The 27,504-nt window shown below is 39.0% G+C and overlaps 1 protein-coding gene across 2 annotated transcripts in view; it reads left to right on the forward strand.

Moving 5' to 3' along the window:
• The first annotated feature begins 9,821 nt into the window (after window positions 1-9,821).
• The window catches only part of LOC124626008 (latent-transforming growth factor beta-binding protein 2), a 123,346-nt gene continuing 105,663 nt past the window's right edge, over window positions 9,822-27,504 (forward strand). For both annotated transcript variants that reach the window (XM_047157434.2, XM_017476525.3), the window contains exons 1-2: window positions 9,822-10,692; window positions 17,528-17,601. In XM_047157434.2, the coding sequence (XP_047013390.2) occupies window positions 10,283-10,692; window positions 17,528-17,601 (484 nt within the window). In that variant the 5' untranslated portion in view covers window positions 9,822-10,282. The remainder of the gene's footprint in view (window positions 10,693-17,527; window positions 17,602-27,504) is intronic.

Raw genomic sequence — 27,504 nt, forward strand, 5'->3', positions numbered from 1 at the left:
CCTTGTTTTTCAGGATTCAGTCACTGAATTACACTAAAGGCCAATACCTGACATATTTCTGAATCTTTTTTTAGTCACAGGTCTGACTTTCATCATGTGCAGCAGATTTTAACCAGAGTTTCAGCCCTATGAGATGCAAGCCATGATTGTTGTACAGTTGTGTGGGCACTCACTGTGCTACAGTCCTGCTGTTAACTGTAGATAATGTGAAAATGTTGAGTAGTACTACAGGCCATTTCAGCATTATTATGTTTTGCAATTACACGCAAGCTGAAAGAAATGAGGCAGCGTGCCGTGTTTGCCCTGCAGGCCTCGAGTTTGACACCTGAGGGCTACCAGCTTGACCATTTAGCCTGTGTTTTGGCAGCTGGTAACTCATCAGGGGCTAAATAAGATTTTGATATTTTTCAGAAGCCAAAATGTGTATACCCTTTAACATAATCAAATCAATCATGTGGAGAAAGTAATGGAGGATAATCCAAATTATACCATGCTGCAGACATTTTTCATCACGTTCCTAATGATTGATGAATAGAAATGTTAGATCCATTCGCTAACCACAAACAAATCACATCCTTAAATGAATAAAGCAATCAGTCAGCTGGACTCTAATGCAATCCATGAGCACCGCCAATGCTGAATGATAAGTATGAGTAAGGAAAGTGTTATTGCTTCAGTGTTAAAACTCCAGTGTTATTGGACAACACTGTTCATTCAGTCATCTTGCATATATTATTTAAATTTTGCTTCTTAATATCTACAGACAGAACATTTCCACATAAATCACACACAGGCACAAGTCCCATGTTAGCAATGCGTGAAGTAAACACATGCAGTATTTCATGCTAAAGTGGGGATGAAGACTGTGATAATGTGAAAGTGTAATTGATTACATCTTCGCGTAAGGTTTCTGCTCTCATCTGCTGACAACACTAACTTATAATGAGCCAACTCTCACAGGGTTAGTGTTAGTTTAGTCTCTAAAGTCTGCAGTCTACATCAGTTCAGTGCAGGTCTGCTTTATGTACAGCTGCTCTTTAATGCACAGTGAGTACACTAGGAATTTTTCCTAATATCCTCCAACAGCCATATCCAGAGAGAGAAAATATTAATAGAATACAAAAAAAACATCCTCTGCTACCCAAGAGTGATTTTGAGTGATGGGTCTGAAGTCCCATTTCCTCTTAGCTAATATGTTTTATATTCCTTCCTCTTCAGTCCCAGGTTTTAACTGCTGTCCCAGCCGAAACAATGTCCGTATTATGCATGCTTTTGGGCCCAGGAAAGGAAACGCAGCTAAGGACATAGATTCAAAAAAAGGCAAAAGGTAAGAGACTTTATACTTTTTGGTCCACTGATTCGACTCAAGAAGGAAAAAAACGCAAAGGGTTTGATTCAATAGAACACTTAAGATTCTGTGGCCATTGCTTTAGTCTGTACCACTGATACTTCATCTCAATGAAGGGCCTACATTCACAGTGCAATGATCCTGTTTGGGTTTCTAATGGGTATACATGAAGTTTGACCCCTCAGTCCACTCTCTTGTGGGGGCTGGGCATTCAATCATTGTACCACTGACGAAATTAATGCAAATGAGTCCCTCCTGGGAAATTTAACGTTGGCCGGGCTATCCATTGATATTTGTACCCCAATTAAATCTGACTACAAAGTGACTGAAAAAGAGAATGTAGTGACTGAAGGCTGAACAATGCTGTCCATTTGCATGAATGTTGTTTAAATCGTTGGAAGGAAATCAGAAGCAGGTCCTTTAACACACACACACACAAAAATGAGCTGAGAAACAAATTCATAGTATCCATGGCAATGAATCCACATGTTGCCTACTTTGCAAAATATGGTAATGTATGTAAAATATCAATTTACATATATAAGAAAAAATGCAAATGTTATTCAAGGGCTTAAATCAAGAACTTTTAATCAAGGGAGGGAGAAATGTGTGTGTGTGTGTGTTTGGGGGGGGTGGAGTATAGGGAAAATACATAATGATGGTGTGGTGTGATGCAGACCAACAAGTAACACAGTTACTGTTACCATCCTGAAGTTGATTATTTTCTAATAACATCATATGTAGTGTTTTATTCCTCTCATACCATAGCAATTTGCCTACCATTACATAAGCGGTTTTATTTACATTTAATGTGTTGAACAGCCAAGAGACAAGTTGATTTCTGTTGTTACTTACATTATAGTAGTCATTCCTGCACCAGCCTCACTTTTTTCCAAGACAAGCCTCACAAGTTAACAAGACAAAAAAAACAAATAGACAAACAGACAAACAAAAACCTCTACTTGTAATGAAATTGGAAAGCACAAAGACTCACATGGCAGAAAACATAGTGACACTGGAGACTCCTTCCATTAATTTTAAATAAACATTTCCTTACAGAAAGATTCTTATCTTTGCTAAGTAACACGATGTTTGCTAATCTGTTTATTATTAGAATCATATATAGCGCTTCCCATACAAGTCCCTGAATTAGCTGATACTATAGAAATGAACATATTAGAATGAGGGCATTAATATAAATCTGATTTTACTAGTCAGTATAGCTATTATAGAAAATTAATCAACACCCACTGACCAACCAGAATAGAGTATTCAACATTGCTATTTTTTGTTTGTTTGTTTGTGTCACAATGGAGATGCAACTGCAGATTAGATTTAATGAAACAGCAAACAAAGCATAAAACAGTAACTATAGACCTGGTGGCAAAACGATAAGGCAAAGAATAACCATAAACACAAAAGACCACAACAAAAGACAAATACAAGACTGTACACACTGTGGCTATATATACACATAGTGCTCATTAACAAGAATGAGATTCAGGTGCAGGTGATCATGTGGCACTGATGCCATGTGGTGCAGTGGCTGCTGGGAACTGTAGTCTGGAGCTCCTTCCAGCATATCCATGACAGTTCGTTTGTTTGTTTTTTACATACAACACATTTATGGAGTAAATAAAATACATTTTGACACCTCCAACTTAATGACAATACTTTACTTGATTGGTTCAGAGTGTAAAAAGCATAAACTAACCAGGTATATTATACAACAGGTCAGGCCCTGGTCTCTAATAAAAAAGTGATGGTTTGTTAGGACGGGGTCAGATTCCGAACAATAATCTGTATTTAAATGATACCAAAATTAAGTGACCAAAAGTACAGTGGGATACTGACCTCAGAAATCAATGGGGAAGACCCAAATTCACAGATACATCAAAGGGGATGCTGTGGAGAAGGTCAGCTGGTTTACATTCCTGGATGTCCCCAATCATTGAAGAGCTCTAGTGGAAACCAGAAGGCTTGCCAGAAGACTTTCTCTTTTTTTTTCAACTGACTGCAAGCTATAGCCTAAATGCCACTTTAACCTACACTTAGACTTACTGATTACAGTAAGAGGTAGGATGGTGGTACAGCAGGTATGTTGGTGTCTCACAGCTACAATGTTTGGGGTTTTGATCTTAAGCTCCAGTTAGAGTCTCACATCTTCTCCTAGTGTCTGTCTTTTCCACCTCCCAAAAACCTGTGGATAGGTGTGTGCACACACAGGGTGCCTACCGGCAACTCCCCATGGGATTTGACCTCATAAAGGATAACGTGTATAAAGATAAATGAACAATTCCTGTGATATACTGATATCCTTATGACTAGAAATGAACTAATATTCCATATAAAATGTATTTTTAAAAATTTGCTTGATATCAAAACATCCCTTCTGAATTGTGGCTCCTCTCAAGTTTTCTGCTTCCTCAGCTTCTGAATAGTTTTTTTTTTTTCAGTCTGTGAAGCAGCTTAAAATAATGTCTATTGTAATAAATTATATAAATATAAAACTCTATTTCAAGGAAGGAAGAGAAACCATGAACGTCTCATCAGTTTCAACAAGTGGACTTTGTCTATCCTTACAGGATGTAGGGCATTGTGGGAATGCAGCTGTTCAGCACAAGACCACAAGAACACTGCAGAGGGTGGAACTGAGGGCTCAGAACATCAATTTGAGATTTTATATACACAAGGCCTCACTATACTTATGGATCATTTGGATAGGTACTGCTTCTGGCTTTCTTTTGGGTTCTATGTACATACTTTTCTGAAAGGGAAACTCTCTGTTATAGGGGTGACCTAGCAAAGCCAGAGGGTCACTTTTCAGTCACTTTCAGAGCAGTTCATTAACTCAAAATCAGTTCAGCAAAATATTACTGTACACATATTAATAATATCCCAACCATCCATTTTCTGTAGCGCTTATCCTATACAGGGTCACATGGAGCATGGGACTCAGGGGCACAACGCAGGGGACACCCTGTATGAGGTGCTAACCCATTGCAGGCACAGTCGCGCACACATGCACACACTATGGACAATTTAGAGATGCCAATCACCCTACAACACATGTCTTTGGACTGGGGAGGAAACCAAAGTACCTGGACAAAACTCCTGAAGCACGAGGAGAACATGCAAACTCCCAACCTTTCAGGTGTGATGCAATTTCTGGCCGCAAAAATGTTTGAGAAACTCTACTCTACGTGCCAAAGCAAAGCTTCTAAGTGCCACTTTTTTTTCTGACAGTATTTATACACTTTCTCCATTCTTCTTTAAGTGAGTACCACAAGATTCAGAGTTTTCTAAATCGACACTTTATACTGTATACAATGCCATCAACATTCAGCAGTCATTTAGTTCTTTATTTTAAAAATATACTGGTATTGGCGTTGCATATTGGTCAGATACTGTGCTCATTTACTACCATTACATTTAATAACAACATCAGTTAATAATAATAATTGTGCATAATACCGCACAATACTATGTGACATATGTATGTCACAATTAATTATGTAAATCAAATGTAAATCTAAACTGTGCTCTGTGAAAAATAAGTTAATAAGCTCTGTTAAAAATAAGTGCAATGTGTCATAAAGTGTCGGCACACAAATGTATTCGCAAGTATGGAGGAATAAATCCGAGCACGCAGGGAAACTGTTACAAGTAAAAGAGAGCAGTTGAGTTGCAAGCACTGAGACACATGCACACCCCATTGCTCATAAGTTAAGGTGCTAGTCAAAACCACAGCATTTTTAATGACCACGCTCTCTGATATTGCTTTGCAAGCTCAGTTCAACTACCCTCAAGCTCTCTATTAAAGATACTGTATAAATGCCATAATATCTTTTACAGAAAGACAATAGAGAGCATCCTGACCAGCTGTCTCACCGTTTGGTATGGGAACTGCACAGTTTCTGAACACAAGACTCTACAGCGGATTGTGAGAACAGCTAAAAACATCAGTGAGGTCTCTTTATGAACTATCAACACCTTGTACAACAACCTCCGCCAGCAAACAAAACCACCAGCATTGCAGACTTTTCACCTTCCTGCCATCTGGCCAAAGGTAATGGAGCATCCTTGCCATCACCACCAGTTGTCTGCAACAGTTTCTTCCCTGAGGCAGTCAGTTTACTCAACTCCTTGCACCCTTCCAAACTCACCTGAGCTAGTTCTACACCTATTCCAGTATGCCTCAATACCACTGCACACCTGCACTTTACAATGCTGTATTAGACACTTTCTATTTATGAGAGTCTTACTGCTTCTACATTGCTGCCAATATTACTGCTACATGACTCATTAGTTTACAGCTCATTGTTGTAATAGCTTTCCCATATAACTGTGGTTCTTTGGAGTCCCAGAGCCTTTGAAATAGCTTTGTAACCCTTCCCAGACTGATGTTCAATCACCTTCTTCCTCATCATTCCTGGAATTTCTTTTCATTTTGGCATAGTGTGTTACTGGTTAAGACCTTCTAACCAACTTCATGCTGTTGAGAAAGTTCTATTTAAGTGTTGATTTGATTGAACAGGGTTTACAGTAATCAGATCTGGTTGCGTGTAGTCCAATTTGAATGCCATTATGAATGCAGTTTCATAGATTTGGGGAATTAGTAACTATGGGGGCAAATACATTTTCACACACACCCAGTTGGTATTGGATATCTTTTTTTGCTTCAATAAATAACATTATCATTTAAAAACTGTATTTTGTGTTTACTCAGTTTGCCATTGTTTTATCTTAGATTATTATTTTTTTAATTTCTGAAACAATTTGGAACGAGATATATACAAAAACGGAAGCCATCAGGATACTTAGCTTTATATAAGTATTTTTCAAATAATTTTTCACAGCATTATATGTCTGAATTCTGTCTCATGATTATTGCTGTACAGTCTGTGGGAAATGAACATACAAGTTAAGAATTTCATTCTGTGCTGCACACAAATCTTGGTTTGAAAAAAAAAGATATCTTGGGAATTAGGTTTCGTCCTCTCTTAGTCTTCCTGTTGTTTATCAGCTTAAATGCTTTTGATTTTGTTGTCTGTGTGAATGTGCAGGAGTGGTCTTGCTGTCAGGCGAGGGTTTTCTAAGGACTCTTTGTGCATACAGTGTAGTGTCAGCCAAAAGGATTCTCCTGATACTCATTTTGGGTTGTTGCAGATGCTGCAATTTGTGTGAAACTGGACCAGATTAAAGCTTTGCTGCTGTAAATTATCATACTGCTGCTACAAAATGTCTTCCACAGACGTCTGCTGGTAGACAAAAGTACAGACATGTCCCTCAGCTCAATGAACAAACAACAATAAGCCATAACATACATACTACTGGAATTGATGTGGCTGCAAAGACAACAGAGGATACTGTTAGGAATGTATGTTAATCTACAATCAACACACTTTCTAGTCTTCACCAAATTTGACAGTGTGTTATGGTATATTGTATGGCTCTAATTACTCCCTCACAGTACAGATGACTCGTATGATGGCTGTGTCTAACCTTGCCTAATTCTGTTTCCCATGAGAGGGGAGGTCCTTTAATCAGTGTGAGCATGTCTTATTTCTGTCTGTGTGTGGGGAGTATGGGAAGCATAGAGAAGATCAGGTACGAGTGTATGCAGAAGAGGAAGGGAAATGTCAACCTGGTGTGGTATGTATGGCAGGTCCATCACATGCTATTAGCTTGTTTGATAGGCTTGTGCATTAAAATGAGGTTAAATCTACACTGAATAAACAGAGATGCATTTTTAACCTTTCATTTTTGTGAAAGACAAATTGTCTATTTAAGGCATGTGACTTACTTGTATTGGGGTGAGGGGGGTTAAGATGGATATAGCTAACCAGTTATGTGCTTTTAACAAAGTGGTGCAATGTGGGGGGACATGGTGGCTTAGTGGTTAGCATGTTTGCCTCGCACCTCCGAGGTGGGGAACTCAATTCCCGCCTCTGCCCTGTGTGCGCAGAGCTTGCATGTTCTCCCAGTGCTTCAGGGGTTCTCTTTGGATACTCCAGTTTCCTTCTTCTGTGGCTCAGGTGGTAGAGCAGGTTGTCCGCTAATCGTAGGGTTGGCAGTTCGATTCCCGGCCCACGTGACACCACATGCCGAAGTGTCTTTGGGCAAGACACTGAACCCCAAGTTGATCCCAATGGCAAGTTAGTGCCTTGCATGGCAGCTCTGCTACCACTGGTGTGTGATTGTGTGTGCGAATGGGTGAATGAAGCACAGTGTAAAGAATTTTGGATAAAAGCGCTATATAAGTGCAGACCATTTACCGTTTACTAAGATATGTGTTGTAGGCTGACTGGCATCTTTAAATTATCCACAGTGTGTGTGCGATTGTGACCTGTGATGGATTGGCACCCCGTCCAGGGTGTCCCCCACCTTGTGCGGTGAGTCCCCTGGGATAGGCTCCAGGCTACCTGCGACCCTGTGTAGGATAAGCGGTGCAGAAAATGGATGGATGGAGTTGGTGCAATGTTCTATAAAAACCAATAACATCTCCTGTAAACCTTTTACCTCTGCATGGGTTGCTTCTTGATCACTAGAATGTAACACGGGTCTACTCTCTGAATACTCATAGATTTACATATGTCAGACATCTCATTTGAATGAAAACACAGTTGAGAAGAGTGTGTTGGCCCTGGTCACTCATGTCATTTCCAGAGATTCTGCACTTCTGAACTGAAGACATGCCGACTGTATGAACATACCTTTTTTTCATTTTGTCTCCATTAGTGGTTTGGAACTGATGAACTGCCTGCAGTTCTGCTGGTTACTATAATAAATACCCTTCTTAGCCCATGTGGATCTGAACTGTTAGTCCTGTCAAACATCTGATCAGCCTCCACTTTCCCTGAAGGTACAAAGATCTATTTCACTTCTAGTGATTATTAGCGGCTGGGACAATCTGCAGTTCAATGCAAAGGCATTTCTGTTGTGTGTTTGGAGAGAGTTTAATGGAATTGGACCCGATTTTTCTGAACAGTGCTGGAGAAACATGCAATGAGAAGTACAAATGTCTCCTTGCGGCTAGAGAGGGATTGGGTTGCCAATTCTCTTTGGATCATTTAAACACTTGAGGGAAAGTGGGAAAGTTTCTTCCAGTGAAAGAAAACTGATGATATGGTAAAGAGGGATGAGGAAAGATGGATGTGATCTATTATATATTGCATGTTTTCCCAGAATTATATTATGCTAAGCAAGAATGTGTTGTAATTTCATGATCACATGCTACATTAACGAGCAGCTGATTTATTGTGTTTTGCCTTCGGTGTGTCAAGATAGTTGTTTCAGTGAGCAAATTGCTGTAGAAGGTGTGCATGTGTTAGATAGGAGTTTTTATGGGTTTGTAATAAATAGCTTCCTCTTCTATCATCTTGCTTGCTCATGTCTGATAGTGAAACATTTGCAGTGCCATCTCCAAGTTTTTTTGACCAATATGTATAGGATGAGTGGCATTTGCAGAATATCTCATTTGTTCATTGGTGCAAAATTAATGGCCACTTATTATATCTCGTACATGTGCAACATTTTAAGGTGATCAAAGAGGGGTAGTGAATCCTAAAATGTAGAGTTTTAACAGTACAGGAACAGTCAGGTACAGTTGAGTGCAAAACATTGCATTCCCCATGATTTCTGTGGATGTTTTTTTGCCAGAAAAATGCCAAACGTGCTTCTAGTTTAATCTCCAAATAAAGAAAACAAATTCCAAGAGAGATGTCGTGTTGGCTCAGCAGGTAGTGCTGATGAATAACAACTCTCCAGGGTTTGATCGTGAGCATGTGTTATTGTCTGAGTGGAGTTTTTCCATGTTCTCCCTGTGCCCATGTGAGTTTTCTTTTCTCCCACCCAGATTAATTGGTGACTCTAAATTATGTGTGAATGAGTATGTGCACTTATGTACATGGTATCTTGCCATAGACTGGCATCCCAAGATCCCGATTCACACAATCCTAACTCAGAAAAACTGCTTAATGAAAATCGTTGATTGAATGAATGGATGAAATTCCAAGAGGATAAAAAAAAAAAAGAAATGTGTGTCTAAGGAACCCTTAAAACACCCTGGAGTGTAGGAACATCTGGAAGGTCTTAATGAAATGAGGGTTCTTTTGAAACTATTCACTTTAAAACAATTTCAAGGGTTCCACCTCTGAGAGAACTCCCTAAAGAATCCCTAAAAATCGTTCAGTTAACATAACACTACATTATACTATACAGTAAGTATTAAGGATCCCTTCCACACTCGGAAATAATAGGTTCCATATCTAGCACACCAATAGGATTTTCAGTTTGCTTTATTTATTTATTTACTTCTGAGGGTGTGCAAACTTTTGCACTCAACTATGCACGTCAGTGCATCGTGGTTATAAATGCACTTAATATGCATGGATTGGCAGAGTTGAGCATGCAGAGGAGGAGTTCCCCCAGCCTCCTAAAACCCTCCCGATGACTCGGAGCTGAGAAGGAGCAGGAGTGGGAGCAGAGCGCCATTCAAGCTCCGCACCACAGCACGGGAGCAGCAGCGGCGCCTCCGCCACGCATATCAGCACCATGAGGCGTGAACGGGCGCGTGCACAGAGACATCCCACTTCACTGAGCGCACATCAGCGTCACATGCACGCGTAGTGGATGACAAGCACGCCGCGTTTTATTTCTCTCCCTTCAACACGTTATTATTATTATTAGGCTATTATTATTATTTTAAATCTTTGTTCAGACTATGGCGCGCGGTATTTAGAAGTAGTCTACGTTACTGAAGTTTTGCGAAGGTTTTTTTTTCTTCTTTTTTCTTTTTTTTTTTTTTGTCGATGCGCGTGATTTCCCTTCAGTTTAAGCGCCGAACTTCAAACTCTGGACAGCGACTGCGATATTTTCGCGTCATTTCTGGAGTTTTCAATTCTCTTATATATTAAATCGAAGGTATAAAATATGGACCGCGTGTGGATTTTGCTCGTGATGTCGCTCGGCATCTCGCTCGCGCACATGCTTGACGGCTGGAGGGCTCGTGCAGGTGGCCGCGAGCGGAGAGACGCAGCCGCCGCCTCCGTGCACGCCGTGTTCGAGCAGCTGCGAGCGAGGAGCTTGAACGCAGCTCCTTCAGGTCCTATCAGGTCTCACGCACTCGACTCGGAGGAAAATCCGCCGTCAGACACCGACACCGAGCCGGCGGCTCATGAGCCATTACAGGAAGCAGACACCGGAGAAGCCCGGGAGAAAGCCGGTAGAATTCCGAGACAAACTGGCAGGAGCGTCGCTTCTCACAGAGCGCGGAGCATCAGTAAAGCCGACACACCTGAGCGCGCGGACAGCAAACCTGATCATCCAAAACGCCTGGTCGGGTAAGATTCAGTCCTAGAACGCATTTGTACACGCACCAGGGTTCTGTAGGTTCTCTAACAGTATTCGTTTGCGTCCAGAACAGTGAAAGTTGCACTACACTCTTAGATCATACAGCATAGTATTTACCATTCAGAAATGCTTGCATGCAGAACACTTTTAGAAAGCTAGACCCATTTCCCATCCAAAGAACCCTTGAAGAACACTTTATTCAAAGAGCAGTGTTTGTGAAATGCTTGCATGCAGAACACTTTTAGAAAGCTAGACCCATTTCCCATCCAAAGAACCCTTGAAGAACGCTTTATTCAAAGAGCAGTGTTTGTGAAATGCTTGCATGCAGAACCCTTTTAGAAAGCTAGACCCATTTCCCATCCAAAGAACCCTTGAAGAACACTATTCAAAGAGCGGTGTTTGCGAAATGCTCGCATGCAGAACCCTTTTAGAAAGCTAGACGCATTTCCCGTCCAAAGAACCCTTGAAGAACACTTTATTTAAAGAGCGGTGTTTGCGAAATGCTTGCATGCATAACCCCTTTAGAAAGCTAGAATCACTGCGCATCTACAGAACCCTTGTAGAACATTTGGATAATCTCATTGAAACATTTCTGTTTCAAGGTTCCTGGAGGCACTTTCAAGGGTTCCACCTCTGAAAGAACGTCTAAAACTCTTCTAGTTAATTTAACACTACATGCTTATAAAGTATTACATTTCACCTAACAAGTTAACTTTTTCTGTTTGTTTTTTTTTTAAGAGACAACACTTAAAGGTTCTATGTAGGACCCTACAATAGAGGATTTCCCTTTTAGAAAAGGTTCCAAGGTAAACCCCTTTAGAAAGGTAGAAAACATTTCCCATCTAAATACCTCTTGAGGAGACCTTATTCCAAGAGTGCAGGAACCTTTGGAGGAGCTTATTGAAATTATGGTTCTTTTAGAATCTATTCATGTTTCAAGTTTCCTGGAGGCATGCTCAGGAATTCCACCACTGTGACAACCCCTAAAAATCTTCCAGGTCAATTCAACTCTAGCTTTTTCTATGTATTTCTATTTTCCTTTTCAGAAAAGGTTCAAGTAGAACTCCTTAAGAAAACTAGAAGCACCGACCATCCAAAGAACCCTTGAAGAACCATTTTTGCAAGAGTGAATGCTCTGAGTTAATTGAACGCTGTTGGTGTTCATCCAAACGCTGTAGGTGCAAATCCAATGGTGTAAGAGTGAATTCAAGACAATTCAGCACTTAGTTTAGTGTTCAATTAAACAATCAAGGGTTAATTCAGTTCTCTAGGTGTTACCTCAATCATGTGGTCTTTGCTGTTTAGATACATGAATACTTTCATCTATAAATGGCTATAAACGCTGAGAATGAATGGCATGAATGGGATTCCCATCACAAGATTAGCTATAGCTACATAAATACTTAAACCTATCAATGCTGATAAATGTCTATAAATCCCTCTTACGTTAAATCCCTATTGTTCAATTCAACAGCAAAGCCTTATTGTCAGCTTATTACAGTGCTCACAGTGTCCAACTTGATTTATATAAACACTGTAAGCGTTAATTCAACACTGGGGATTATGCTGTGCATAGACGAGGAACGACAAGAATGTGATTCTCACCACAGCAGTAGTTCAGAATGGTTCTGAAGGGAGACTGATATATTATAAAATTCCCAAATACAAGAACTTCCCTTCCCTTAATGGATTTCCTGGGCTTTTCAGTAACACACAGGTGCTAGAAAATGTGTACCTAAAACTAATCTCTTGTTACTCACTTTAGGCTATTTGCCGTCTGCACATGACATTAAATGCTAAGTGGACATTGGGTGATGTATGAGCAATCTGATAAGCCATCTGATGAAGTGAGCAGTGGTGAAGGAATGTCTACACTGGGACATGACTCATTTTAGGTAGACGTTAGAGGGGTAAACTTGGTGGACCTGAGGAATGTATGAGTGGGTTCTGTTTGTGCTGTTCACTTGAGATCTTCCTCCTGTTGGGATTTGCTCTTTTCATGGTAATTGCTGACAAATGAGTGTATTCATATTATTATTATTATTATTATGGAGGCTAATTTCCTCTTTCAGGACTCAAGCTGTTCTTGGCCCAAATGAGAGCATGCATACTCATTCTAGCCTGTTCCTGTTTGGAACTGTTATGTGTTAATCATTATTAAATCTGGTAGTAAGTGTAAAAAAGCATTTTTGTTTGATACAAACATGATGGCTGCTACTGGTATTTGATGTTAACCTCCTGGTATTTCTTTCACATGTGCCTATTATTTAGGGAGAAATCTGACTCATGTTGAAGCCATTGTGCCTGTCTCTAGAGTATTCCTGGTGAAGTGTGTGCACATGTGCATATAGATAGGTGTGTGTTTGTATGCATATGTGAGTGTGTGTGTGTGTGTGTGTGTGTTACAGTAGATGCACACCTCCTACAGCTGTCCTACATGTGGTTTTACCTTAGACCTGGCAGCTTGTGATCAGAAACAACTGTTTATCTGACGACCATCCTCAATGTTGAAAAGAATGTTTTTACATTATATATATATATATTTTAAACAAAACAGACCTGTCGTTAGATTGCAAAGAAGTCCCATCTCAACTTTTCCTCTTTTAGTAAAGCCTCAGATTTTAACTCCATATGATTTGTTGCACAAATAAAGCATTGTACAGGGAGAAGTGACAGAAATATGTGTATATAAGAATTATGGTGTTCTTTATAAATACAGCTTTTGTTGCCAAAGTCACATTCTCTGCGTGCCATATCAGGACTTGGCATGAACGCTTAAGGGCATCATATATTTTATATGGCTAATTTCTATGAGCCCATTTAATAAAAAATAGAGCTTATTAGTGTAATTGGGCCTCTGATGTATGTTTGTAAGTTGCGGTTAGAAATAGACTTGATCTACCCTTTCACATTTCTAAAAGTTGATATTGCTGATATTACAGTGTCATAAGTAAGGAATAAAACACAACAGGGTGGCTGTTATAGGAAAATAATAAATGATGGGGTGGTGTGATTTGACACAACGTGTAAGTTCCTGTTACCACCGTGAAGTTGATTATTTTCTAATATGATATGTGTTTTATTTCACTTATATCACAGCAGTTTTCCAAAGATTTTTTTTTAAAAGGACATGAAACATTCTTTAAACTTGAAACTTTCTTTAAAGTTAGTTTCTGCTATCACTTACATTATACACCGAAAACAACTGACAGGTGACATGAATAACATTGATTATCTCAGTACAATGGCACCTTTCAAGGAGTGGGATATATTAGGCAGCAAGTGAACAGTCAGTTCTCAAAGTTGATGTGTTGGAAGCAGAAAAAATGGGCAAGTGTAAGGATCTAAGCGACTTTGACAGGGGCCAAGTTGTGATGGCTAGACGACTGGGTCAGAGTATCTCCAAAACGGCAGGTCTTGTGGAGTGTTTCTGGTATGCAGTGGTTAATACCTACCAAAAGTGGTCCAAGGAAGGACAACTAGTGAAGCGGTGACAGGGTCATGGGTGCCCAAGGCTCATTTATGCGCATGGTGAGTGAATGATCTGGTCCGAGTGAGTGATCTGGTCCGATCCCACAGAAGAACAACTGTAGCACAAATTACTGAAAAGTTAATGCTGGCTATGATAAAGAGGTGTCGGAACCTACAGTACATCACAACTTGCTGTGTATGGCGCTGCAGTCCGGTCAGAGTGCCCACGCTGTGGGCACGCCTGTCCACCGCCGAAAATGCCTGCTATGGTCACGTGAGCATCAGAACCTGGAGCAATGGAAAAAGGTGGCCTAGTCTGATGAGTCTTGTTTTCTTTTACATCATGTGGATGTCTGGGTGCATGTATACCACTTACCTGGGGAAGAGATGGCACCAGGATGCATTATTGGAAGAAGGCAAGCAGTGTGATGCTCTCGGTAATGTACTGGTTAATGTACTCCTACCTATATATTGTTGCAGATCAAGTACACTCCTACATGGTTCTATTCAATTCAATTCAATTCAATTTTATTTGTATAGCGCTTTTTACAATGGTCATTGTCTCAAAGCAGCTTTACAGAAACATATAAACACAGGATACAGATTTTGTGTGTGAATTTATCCCTATTGAGCAAGCCGGTGGCGACAGTGGCAAGGAAAAACTCCCTAAGATGTTAAGAGGAAGAAACCTTGAGAGGAACCAGACTCAGAAGGGAACCCATCCTCATCTGGGTAACAACGGATAGTGTAAAAGTAAAGGAAAGTTCATTATGGTTCTGCAGCTAAAGTCTTGGTGCCAGATACCACAGCACAACTTTCTAGAGTCTGTGAATGGTTAGGGTGATGGCGATGGGTGTGGTCAATGGATGTGGTGTCTCTCACACAGCTTGAAGGAATCCATATGACTTTTGTGTGACATCATGTTGATGTTGTAGCATAACTATGCAGCACACTTTACCTCCCAATGCCTTTGGTTTCTCATTTCCGGTATCATGTTCATTGGAGCTTTGTGTTTGGTGTCAGTTAACCACTGATTCCGTCATCCAGCTCATCACTCTGCGTGATGAAAATACCTCATACGCTGATGTGATCTTTGCCTCTATATATTTACTGTCATGTCTCAGTTTTCATCCGCACAAAAGACAAGATGGCTTTACAATTTTTTAAAAGCCTACCATTGATGCTTTATCCAGGGAACAGATTTAGTCTGTTTCTCAAAATAACACTAAACTTCTATTCAAGGATTTCCCCCCCTGAGTATTAAAGTTTCCTTTGTGTAATTGCAAGCTTGAATTTCAGCCTGTGGTATGAAAAAAATAAAGAGGACATAATGAAACCAGTGTCATACATTATTGCTTACATGTTTTTTTTTTTTTTTTTACCTTTTGCCTTTTCTTGTTCAATAATCTATCATTTCATCATTAATCTCCAGTAACTAGTGTGAGCATGTTTTGATGACACATTTACTGTAAAGCTTTTCTATGTTCTCTGACTCATTCTTGTTGGTATGATACATGTTATTGCTCAATAGGTCATGAAGCCATTTCAGTCTATCTAAACCACATAAACCATTACCTATACCAATGTCAAAAGAGTCAAGAGTCGACAGGAGTCGATAAAACAGAACGAAGACATAATAGACGAAGATGCAGAAAACATACTAAAGAAAAATATAAGACACAATGATACATTGATACAACAGGGTATACATAGAAAAACTAACGAAAGAGTAACACAGATCAGGTGAACACAATCAGGTAACAAACCAATGACAGTACCAGGACAAAAAACTAAACAAAACATAAGTGCATTGCATTGATTGCCATGGGAATGGTGAGGCAAAGAGGGACATAATGACATACAGTGAGTGTCAAGATTTCCCCTCATGCTAGCACTGTAGCACACAGCACGCTCTGAAACCCAAAGCGCTAGCACACACTTCCGGGTTTTCAGTGACATTGACTTTGTTTTCTTTTGACACGTGTGTTTTGTTATGGTTTATGTCCTGTCTCCACCCCTGTATTGCCATTGGTTGTTTCCTGTATGTGTCATCATTGTTCTCAGCTGTTGTGTTTCACCCCTGATTATGTTTAGTATTTAAACCCCTTTTGTCTCATTGTTTGTTGCGAAGTATTACGAGTGTTTTCTAATACCAAACCTTTGTTCCTCGTTTCTGTGCTATAGATGTGATCCTGTTCTCGTCCTAGTTTTTCGATTCTTGTGTAGCCTAGTTTATGCCCATTTGCGGATCGCCTGACCTTTTGCCTGTTTTGACCACGATATTGATCCACATTTTGGATTTGTCTGCCTGTCTTCTCATGAAACTGCCTTACCTGCACTTGCATCCATCCTAAGCTCCATTACATGAGTCCATTAGTGAAAATGCTACTGTTTTGCATTTTCTTCTAATTTAATACGGCAATTTTCATGACACGTTATATTACTGACAACAACTTGAGTGAAAAGTAGAATCTTTGAAATATTTACATGAAATAAACATATTTAGTATTTGGTATGTCTCCTTTTGCACTCAAGCTGGCATGGACTCCACAAGTTTGTGCCAATCTTATGATCCATTTGAGATCAAATCGTGTCAGAGTGTTGTCTGAACACATGCTTCAATAGAAGAGACTAGGCATGAGGAAAATCTGACCTTTTCTTCAAAGCAGTTAACATGGTCAGTATCACTCATATGCTTACATTTAAACAGAGATCTAGAAATGGTGCCGAATCTTAAGTATTAAATATTCCAGATATTAAAAATTTACTTCCTTTGCTTTAAATATTTCAAAATTCCAGAACTTTCTGTTTATTCCCAATTTTTTAAAAAAATCACAGATTTTCAAGGTAGTCTCAGACTTGTGGACCCCACTGTAAGTCCAGACAATTTAAAATCAATACCAACACAATTATAACATTCCAGCGAAACTTCACAGTCTCTGTCTACAAGTCTACAAGCCCTGGGTGATTTTCATACCCAGTGGTCGTTATCTTCTGCCAAAATTTCAGATACTCTCAGTATTTACTTTCACACAGATCCCAGTGTATAACACAGAGGCTGCTAGTGTGGAACCACAGCATTGGCTAGAGTTACACAACCAGCTTGAACATGTTACTGAATCACACACAATTTAAGTGTAATTATTGGACATATTTCTGTAGGGGCTCCTGCCACATTAGAGCAAGATAAAACCATATTGGCTTGCTTAATGAAAATCTCTGGAACATGAAAGAGTTTGCATAGGCCTTGAATTAGCATTACAGCTATGGCAAGAGCTCTGAGTGCTTTATTCTGTCTGAAGTGAAGCATGCTCCTATATGGTGCTAATAGAGATGGTGTTTTTGTTCCTGCAGGCCACATGTGTGTGGGGGTCAGCAGTGCTGTTCAGGATGGGCTGTTGCACCTGGAACAAACCGCTGCATCAAACGTAAGTCAAACACATTTTTTCATGGTCTGCCCTGTAGCACCAGTCGAAAGAGCACATGACAACACAAGAGATAGACACACTTCTTCATGGTCTGCACTGGAAACACAAACCAACATAGCACAAGCCAACCTAGTCTGCGTGTTTCAGTGTATCTCTCTGACTTTTGCGGAATCGTTGCAGGATATACTTACCGAAAACAATCATACATTTAGGAATGACTATAAATACATGGCTGGGCAGATAAAGCAGCAAGGCATGGAGAAAATTCACCTGGAAGAAAAGGTCATGACATGAGATCAGAAAGATACATATTTGCTCCTGGCAGTGGTTATTTTTGTTTTGGATTGTCTTTATCTAGGTGAACTTTGACATGTGAATTCACAAGCTTTGGTCCTGTGAGCCAATACAAAACAAGAAGGCAGGAATGTATTCTCATTGGTTGGTTGAAAAAATATATCAATAAAATGAGGCACCACTATTAAGTAGTGGTCACACTGGACTTTTTGACTCACTATTGTGAAAAAAAAAATCTTGTTTATTTAGATATACTAGGGTTTATTTTCTCTTCCTTGGATTTTCTTGTTAGCAATCGTGGCACCTCTGAATACACATGGATGTTAAATTATTCATGTTACTCATAAACGTTATGAGGTGACCACACGTCAATTCATGAAAACCCACATATTTGCCTGACGTCCTGTGAATTCCTCCCTGTATCTCAGTACCATATGTACCTCAGGTTTAAGAGCGCAATTCAGCAGAACAACCAGCAGTCCTTTCTGCATGATGATAGATCATTACGTCTACAGATATAGGCCTGATAGTGTTTTGAAATACCACACAATTGCATATGTGATCCTGTAAACCATGGTGTTGCCAGACTGCAGAGTGGTGCGCATACAAACATCCTGCCGGTTTACGGTATCAAACAAGTATTTTTTTTTTCTACTGCCATATTGTTCGTCTTAAGGCATGAATTACCAGCCCTCAGCATCTGGTTCACACAGTTCTCCTGACAGAGGCGCTTAATTATGGGTGTAGCTCTACTTTTATTTGGCCACAGCAATACTGGTTACCTAAATTGCCACATAATTAAAAACAAAAAAGCAGATAATACATTAGTAGAAGTGAATAGTATGTTAGTAGGGAATGCAGTTGCAACATTCAAAACTGCAACTCTCTGTTTGTTATTGTGTTCTTTTTGTTTGTGGATGAAAAAGTGCACATTTCAGGAAGATGATCCATTAACCATTTCAAGAACTTCAGAACATCTGCTTCAGGATCATTCCTGAATTATTGTGTTAGATACTTAACAATACTTGCTTATGAATACTGTGCATTATAAAAAAGCATGAGCTGCCAAATCTGTAGACGATAGTTATATAGTACTTATATATTTACTGTTCAAAATATCTGAAATTCTGGGAGTGGCATTGTAAAAAGGCCTTATTTGAGCCATTAGATTTATCGATTATCACCTTTTTATTTTCCTCTAGATCTGAGCACCAAAATGAAAGGTTTCAGAAAAGTCTTGCCAGGGTTATCTTTACATTTTACAAGTGCAGACGTTTCTTTTCTGAAACATGGAACTCATAAAAGGAAAGCCTCAGTTATGACCGCCCTGTGTGCAGGGTTGGTGTTGGAGAGTAGATTTCTTTCATTTTGCTGTGACTTAACTTTTGGTTTTTACACTCATACGCACATGCAGTACACTACATTACATTATTAATTTGATGCTAAATTCATTTAAAGCATGCAGTGTGTCAATCAAAACTGTAAATCCTATATTAATAATGCATAATACACTAGTTATATAGCATCCATAATACCCTAGAGTTTCTAATAGGTAATTAGTAGTTATGGTTACATGTGTAACATTTCATAAAGCTTGTATATAACTATACAGTAGATGCCAGGATACATAAAGCATATCTGTTCACAGTGTCGTTATGCGTATAGTATATGTTATAATGTCTGGTATAGTATATGTTATAATGTCTGGTATAGTATATGTTATAATGCAGCATAACATTATAGAACATTACAACATTAATGTCTATATTGTCTTGCAAGTGCGACAAAAGTTCCAGTTAATATGCACTATAATACAGGCTCTGGTATGGTACCTGTTATAATGCAGCATAATGTTGTAGTGCTTTGCAACAATAATGTCTAGAATATCTGAATGCACAGATGGTATAATGGCTTATGCATCCTAACATTATAAATGCTAACAATTATAATATGCTTAAGTCTTATGCATGTAGTCATAACTGCTTAAAAGTATTCGTACAATATTATGGTAGGGATTATAGTGTCTTATCATTAGTATACCGCACACTGTAATTGGATTTATAATGCATTATGAATACAGGATTCCTAACAAGTGTTACAGATAGTTCCGGTTATTATGCAGTGATACACAAGATATATGTAGTACAGAAGCTGTGTCTATGATGTTCTAATACACAGATGTTATAATGCATTATGTACTGTATCTTTGCATGCATTATGTGTAGGATTTTAAGGTTGATATGAAACATTGTAATTGCATTTATAATGTATTATGAATACAGGATTCATAATAAGTGTTACCGTTCAATTGTTGGAGTTATTATGTACTACAGAATAGGCTTAGCATCTGTTATAATGCAGCATAACATTTATAATGCATTATAATCCAGGTGTTGTCGTTAAAGGGTCTGTATTTCTGCTCATTCAAACTTTCAGTGTAGATGCACGCAAAATGTCTACATACAACACAAAAGCTTTTAAGAAGCATATAAAGAATCTGACTCAGAGAGAATGTAGCATGTCTTCTCAAAATTTGTTTGTACAAATGCACTGACTATCAAGGTTGGCTTTCAAGATCATTCTTCTCGCAACACGTGGCCTCTTTTTAGTACCTGGCTTTGACCCAGGTGGGAGCATAACTCACCATGACTTACTAAATCAGTAAAAGCAATTGCCACTGTGCCTGGCCTCAAACATGTCGGAGACCTTAACTCAGAGAGACACGCACACACCACAGATTGGCAGCGAGGACAACTATGGGGGAATTCGATTTGGAAGTAAAGCTACTAGAGAAAACATTCACAGTGGGGGACGCATACTTTGCGTGTTACACACTTATGTGTAGCTCCAAATTTGTACTGATGTATGCTATAGATGTATGCCCAATCAAGCATTTCATATGTTTATACTCAGACACTGCAGGCCTTGGGGGAGAGAAAACACATTCACAGTGGGGGAAAGCAAAAGAACAGACTGACATGTGTGCCATTTTTAAAAACATTTAATACAACCTGCCTCCCAGAATCCTCTATTCCTCTATGATGGAATTTGACGATTTTGTTGCAAGCGTTTCTCATTAGGGAGGAATTTATAACTAGGGCTATGATTGAGTAACAGTGTCATACCTCCATAATTCCTGTTGTGACTAAGATTAACCACGCACACACACACACACACACACACACACACACACACACACACACACACACACACACACACACACACAGAGGTATGTAATAGTTTTACAACAGAAAGAATCTACATGCAGATGTGATGGGGCTCAGTTGTGGTTGGGATCACTGAAAGTCTTTCAGAGATCATGTTCAAGAACTGAAGCATGACAGGCACAATCATTCAGGAGAACATAATATATCCCTCGATTCAGTGTTGGATTAGTCCCAGACGAACGCAGGTGTGAGAATGATCATAATTACCCCACTTTTCCTTTCCCCCACAACCCTCATCGTGTTCAGAGAACATTCCCTCAACTAGTTTTTCCTTCAGAGAGGATTGCGTCCTCTAAGCAACAGTGATCAATTCCTTTTCGGTTTACATTCTACAATAAACTGAACGCTTCAATACCATTACATACAAGAACCTCCTGATTTGTTTTATTTGTTTCTTTACTAGAAGTCCAGTTTTTAATCCGATCTGGTATTTATATCGGACGTCTCTCTCACATCTCTTGTGAAGCACTTCCTAATAGTTGTTTCTTTCCAATTAAAACCAGACCATACTCTTGGCTTCACTTGCACTCAATAAACTGTTTATCTTCATGCTTAATTATCAGCAACACTGAACACTGCGATCCATAGAGTGAAGCTGCAAGATTTCCTCGTTCTGCTGTACGCTTTGAGATTGGCGTCTGTGTGTCTCAGTAGTGTGTGATGACACACAGTTGGATAATGGCAAAACATTTTGCCTTTAGCAGCTTCCCAACCCTGATAATAGATTACAGTGCAATGATCAGTACCTTCTGCTGCCCTGCATTGTCCCATATGCATACCAGGAAGATTTGCACTTCCTAAAAAACAGTTTATGTGTCAGTTCTTGTGTCAATGGCTATTTCTCACCTGAATACTGTAGATTTGCACAGTGCTGAACTGCTGAACTGATCTGAACTGCTGCTGTAATCTTAAACACTTGGCCTGTGCTCATTGCAAGACTTATATTCGCAACTGAACATTCTTTCAATGGTCTTTTTACTGTTTGCCTTTACTCTTGAATTATAATGAATTATAATCCACTAAGTCACCCAGAAGAGGATGGGTTGCCTTTTGTGTCTGGTTGCTCTCAAGGTTTCTTCTTCATCTCATACAACAGTCATCTTTGGCTTTTTCAGATCGACATTTGGATTTCTATGAAGCTGCTTTGTGGCAATGTCCATTATTCAAAATGTTATACAAATAAAATTGAAATGAATCGTTTTCAGTGATGATGTGATGTGCTGATGGGGCCTTGATAGGATTTCTCAAAATGGTTAACTTCACTGATATGCTTTGAATGTTTTTACTGGACGAAATCTGTAGTAAAATGATATGTCTAATTTCTAACTAAACTAATCAGTTTGATTATTTGCACATTAGACCGACGATGAGACGAGGCAGAGACAGAACCAAAAGCCAAAGTAAAAGCACATACAGTATAATGAATGTAATGTTTGTCACGGTGCTGAGAAGGGAAGTTGTGATATTGTCTTATACACTGCATGCATGTAGTTATGGGATGGCATCCAGAATTAGGGCTGGGCAATATGATGATATGATATTTATATTGATATGGATATTGAGATATATTATGTCATGTCTTTTTTTTATAGCATTTACATAAAAAAATACAATCCTTGTTTGGAAGTTGCAGATTTGATGTAAAAATTTTGAACTGAACCTAAAATTGTAAAATGTCAAGAAATTTGATTATTTTAATATTTTTGAGAACATGAAATGAAAGTATTCAAACTCAGTATTATTTTATTTATGTAAAAAGTGTTTTGCTAATAGTTTGTTAGTGGACATTTATATGGTGAAGCATTTTGAATCATAGAAATGTCTTCAAGCATTGTGAAATGATTTTTTTTGTCGTATTACACATGGGTTTATTTGCATAGTGATTTTAAAAATAGACATTGTCTCAAAGTAGCTACAAAGCTGCAGTTTATATAGTTGACAGCCAGTGCATATTTATGTGGTATCAGTGGGGGCAGCAGTCCAATGCTTTAGGCTCTGAATTAGTGAGTTTAAACTTGCCTGAAACTGCCAGCATGCAACTGTGGGCCCTTATCCATCATCTACCTGATGGCTTGGATTGTAGCCCGTCTCATCCTGTTTAAGTCACTTGAATAAAACATGTGTCCTAAATGAAAAATCCAAATGTAAGCCATAATTTATATCGTATTTAGCACCCAACAAATTATTTGTATTAATAATACGCTGTCACTCAGTTCAGTTAAAAGTTGATTGCTACTCTTTCTTTTTCTATAATACAGCTCACAGGTGACTGTAAAGTCTTTATTATGCCCATTTCAATATTCTTTATAATCACAGAATCTTAGAAGCAGCTCACAATGTTGTTCTTTCATTTTAAACCTTGTCTTGTATCCTTGGATTTTCCACTCACTTTTTCCCATGGCTGACTCCAGGGAAAATTCTTCAAATGGTGAATTTCGGACATTTTCTATTACAGTACTTTCCCAAGTACTCCCATGGGGTAGTATTATTATCCCAAATTTCCCCTTTGGGATCAATAAAGTCTATTTGTCTATCTATCTATCTATCTATCTATCTATCTATCTATCTATCTATCTATCTATCCTGTCTCTCTATCTATTTATCTAATCTGTCTATCCTGTCTATCTATCTATCAAATCTGTCTATCTATCTATCTATCTAACTTTAGAGATATTAGAGAGGATGAGGGGTTGAGATATGCAGGGGTTGATATATAACACTTACAGAGTTACATGGTGTAACATTTTCCAAAATATTGGTTTGCGAGATCCGTACTGAATGAAAAACCTTTCTAAGCATGTTCAGTATGTTTCGGCATGAAATTCGGTGAAGAAAATCAAATTAAATATTCTGATCCCCAGCACCATGAAATTCCTCAATGAAACAGAATTAAGCTCTCAGTTGGGACCTGTCAAAGTTAGTAAGGTAGGGGTGTTGGGATCATGACCCCTGACTGTGTGTGTATGTACGAGAGAGAGAGAGAGAGAGAGAGAGAGAGAGAGAGAGAGCAGCATAGTACAAATTTAACAGCTTCTTTCAGCTTCATCACCATGTGTTTAGCAGCTGGTTGTGTGTCAACGTTAGCACTTGGACATCAGGGCCATTAGCAGTATTGTTGGCTGTTATGCTTAACAGATTTCAGAAGATTTATCAAGTGGAATCCAGAAACCTGGTCTGAAGGTTTAAAAATGCTGAATTTTAGATGTGGTAAAAATCTAGTGTGGCACCATTCTAACTGCGTTGTGGAACACACTTCCTGTGACCCGTGGAAAGTAATTAAAACAGGTCGGCCTCTGCGGTAAGGTTATTGAGTTGCCGGTGAGGTAATTTGCTACACCAACAGTCATGGAGACCTTTCAGTTCTTTACTAGGCCTGGGTGGCTTAAGACCAGGGTTACGCAGTTCACAGTGCAGGGGCATAACTCTTCCTGACAGAGGAAGAGTTTTATGGGCCATCAGACACAGCCTGAAATTAATACACACCATAGCCAGGGTTCATTGTTACCCTCACCAGGGCAGATTTCAGTTAGTACAACCAACATTGCCTCCAAACTGTAGTTGGTATTACTTATGATTGATTGATCATGGTTACAGTCGTTTTGAGTTTAATACAATATGAAACTAAATTATTACACATTCATTTCTCATTAACTATGTAGTGGTTTTACTTTCATTCAGAAGTCCTATCTGCAAAGTATACTTTATGTAAAATTATAGAAACACGAACCCTACATACAGTGAGGCACATGTTGAAATTTCAGGCATTTGATTATTACATTTATGTGATGACGAAACCTGATATTAGCTTGTTTTATGTAATTCTATGTGCAATAGTAGAAAAGCTTAAAAATGAATGTACAGCTCTGGTCATCAATATTTAACTCAGGGACTGAGTATTAGTATCTTCCCAATGTGCACACAGTAATAAATCGCACACACAGTACTGCCTCGCTGCCATATGGAGATCATTCTTACTGCTTGCTGCTCCCCTGAGATTGGCTGCTTCAGAGTTTTGGGTGTAACACAACAAAGAAGAACTTCTCCTTCAAAGCATTTTATCACATGGTATGTTAGTTCTCAGTTAGATGAAATTAGAGGTGAAGGGTTGTACTGGTGACCCAATTCAATCATAGCCATTGTACTGACACAGGTTGTTGTAAGATTATATCCCCAATAAGCTTTCAGGGAAGTATGAAGATAGAATGGAAAATACAGTATTAGATTTACGCCTACATTATATCATAAATGGTAGGCTGATAATTAAAAGTAAAAAAGTACTGTGGTGTATTTTTAGTAGTGTCTGATATGTTATATAGTCTCTTGCCTTCTATAATTCATCACTCATTTCCTTCTTTCTGAATACTTTTGTACTATTTGTTTCCATTTCCAATCCATAATGTAGCTTTTTTGTTTAGATTTCATGACTAATGCTTCTCTCCCTTCTAGATTATAAATTAGCTCTCATTCTTGATACGTATTTCCTAAGGAAGGCTCTGACTTTCTCCGTTTCTGCAGCACTTGGCCTCCTAATGGTTCCTGGCACACCCAAGTCCCTTGTTGAAAGTGATTATTTTATATGATGTCTGTTCTTGTAAAAGAAAAGTCGAGGTCAGTGCTGAAGAATGATTTCTGGGCTGCTTACTGGATCTATAGATAGGTGACAAATTAAAGGGAAAAAAACCCAACAACATTTAGTGAGGTGTTGAATCACTAGAACAGCATCAGTATGCCTTGACATAGATTCCCCAAGTCTCTGGGATGGTAGAGGAGGGATGAACACCATTCATGTCAGTCCAAAATATCCCATAAGTGTTCAATTGGATTGGTATCTGATGAATTTGAAGGCACCCATGAGGTACCTTAGGTACCCATGAGCCTGTTACTGGTTCACCGGTTGTCCTTCCTTGGACCACTTTTGGTACTTACTAACCACTGCATACCAGGAACACCTCACAAGCCCTGCCGTTTTGGAGATGTTCTGACCCAGTCGTCTTACCATCACAATTTGGCCCTTGTCAAAGTTGTTGAGATCCTTACACATGCCAAATTTTCCTGCTTCCAACATGTCAACTTTGAGAAGTGACTGTTCATTTGCTGCCGAATATATCCCACCCCTTGACAGGTGCCACTGTAGCGATATAATCAATGTTATTCACTTCACCTCTCAGTGGTTTTAATGTCATGGCTGATCAGTGTTCATCACTTTCATAATCATGAAATCATTTAGTGAACACTCGTGCCCTGTGGATGAGGGGCGTGGTCATCGTGGAAGAGACTACTTCCATCAGGATAGAAATATTTCAGCATAGGATAAAGGGGAACAGTCAGATAAACTTGTAAATGATTTGCAGTGATGCTTCTCTCAAGTGAACCCGAAACATGCCAAGAAAATAAATGCCTGCTCCAGTTTCTCCTTTAATGTGTCACATGACAGTACTTTCTGTATTCACTGTAGAACTATGTTTAGGGTGTATGTTACAGTGTTCTCTACTAATATTGGCACCCTTGGTACTGTAAATATGAGTAAAGAAGGTTGTGAAAAATTGTCTTTCTTGTTTAATCTTTTTATTAAAAGTCACCAAAATACTCTGCTTTCATGGATATCAAACAATTGCAAACACAACACAGGTTTATAAAAAAAACTTTGTTAAATATATGTGTGGCACAATTATTGGCACCCCTATGAAATCATATGAGAAAAATATATTCGAAGTATTTTCCCATTGATATTTGAAATTTTTTAACACACCTGGGTGACTAGGAACAGGAAATTGTTCAACCATGATTTCCTGCTTCACAGGGGTATAAATATGAGGTAACACATAGGCCGTATTCCCTTAGTCATTCATAACAATGGGTAAGTCGAAGGAATATAGCTGTGATGTGCAGTTGTTGAGCTTCACAAAATGGGAAGTGGCTATAAGAAAATAGCACGAGCATTGAAAATGTCCATTTCCATCATCGGGGCAATAATTAAGACGTTCCAGTCAACTGGAAATGTTATGAATCAATCTGGAATTGGACATGTATCTATATTGTCTCAACGCACTGTGAAGAGGATGTTTGAGTGGTCAAAAAATGTCCAAGGATCACAGTTGGAGAATTGCAGAAGTTAGTTGAGTGTTGGGGTCAGAAAGTCTCCAAAACTACAATCCGAAGTCACCTACATCACCACAAGTTGTTTGGAAGGGTTTCAAGAAAAAAGCCTCTACTCTCATACAAAAACAAACTCAAGCGTCTTCAGTTTGCCAGACACTACTGGAACTTCAAATGGGATCGGGTTCTATGGTCAGATGAAACCAAAATAGAGCTTTTTGGCAATAAACAGCAGAGGGGGTTTTGGTGCACACATAGAGGTAGCCATATGGAAAAGTACCTCATG

This window comes from Ictalurus punctatus, chromosome 9, assembly GCF_001660625.3.
Source record: "Ictalurus punctatus breed USDA103 chromosome 9, Coco_2.0, whole genome shotgun sequence".
Classification (NCBI taxonomy): domain Eukaryota; kingdom Metazoa; phylum Chordata; class Actinopteri; order Siluriformes; family Ictaluridae; genus Ictalurus; species Ictalurus punctatus.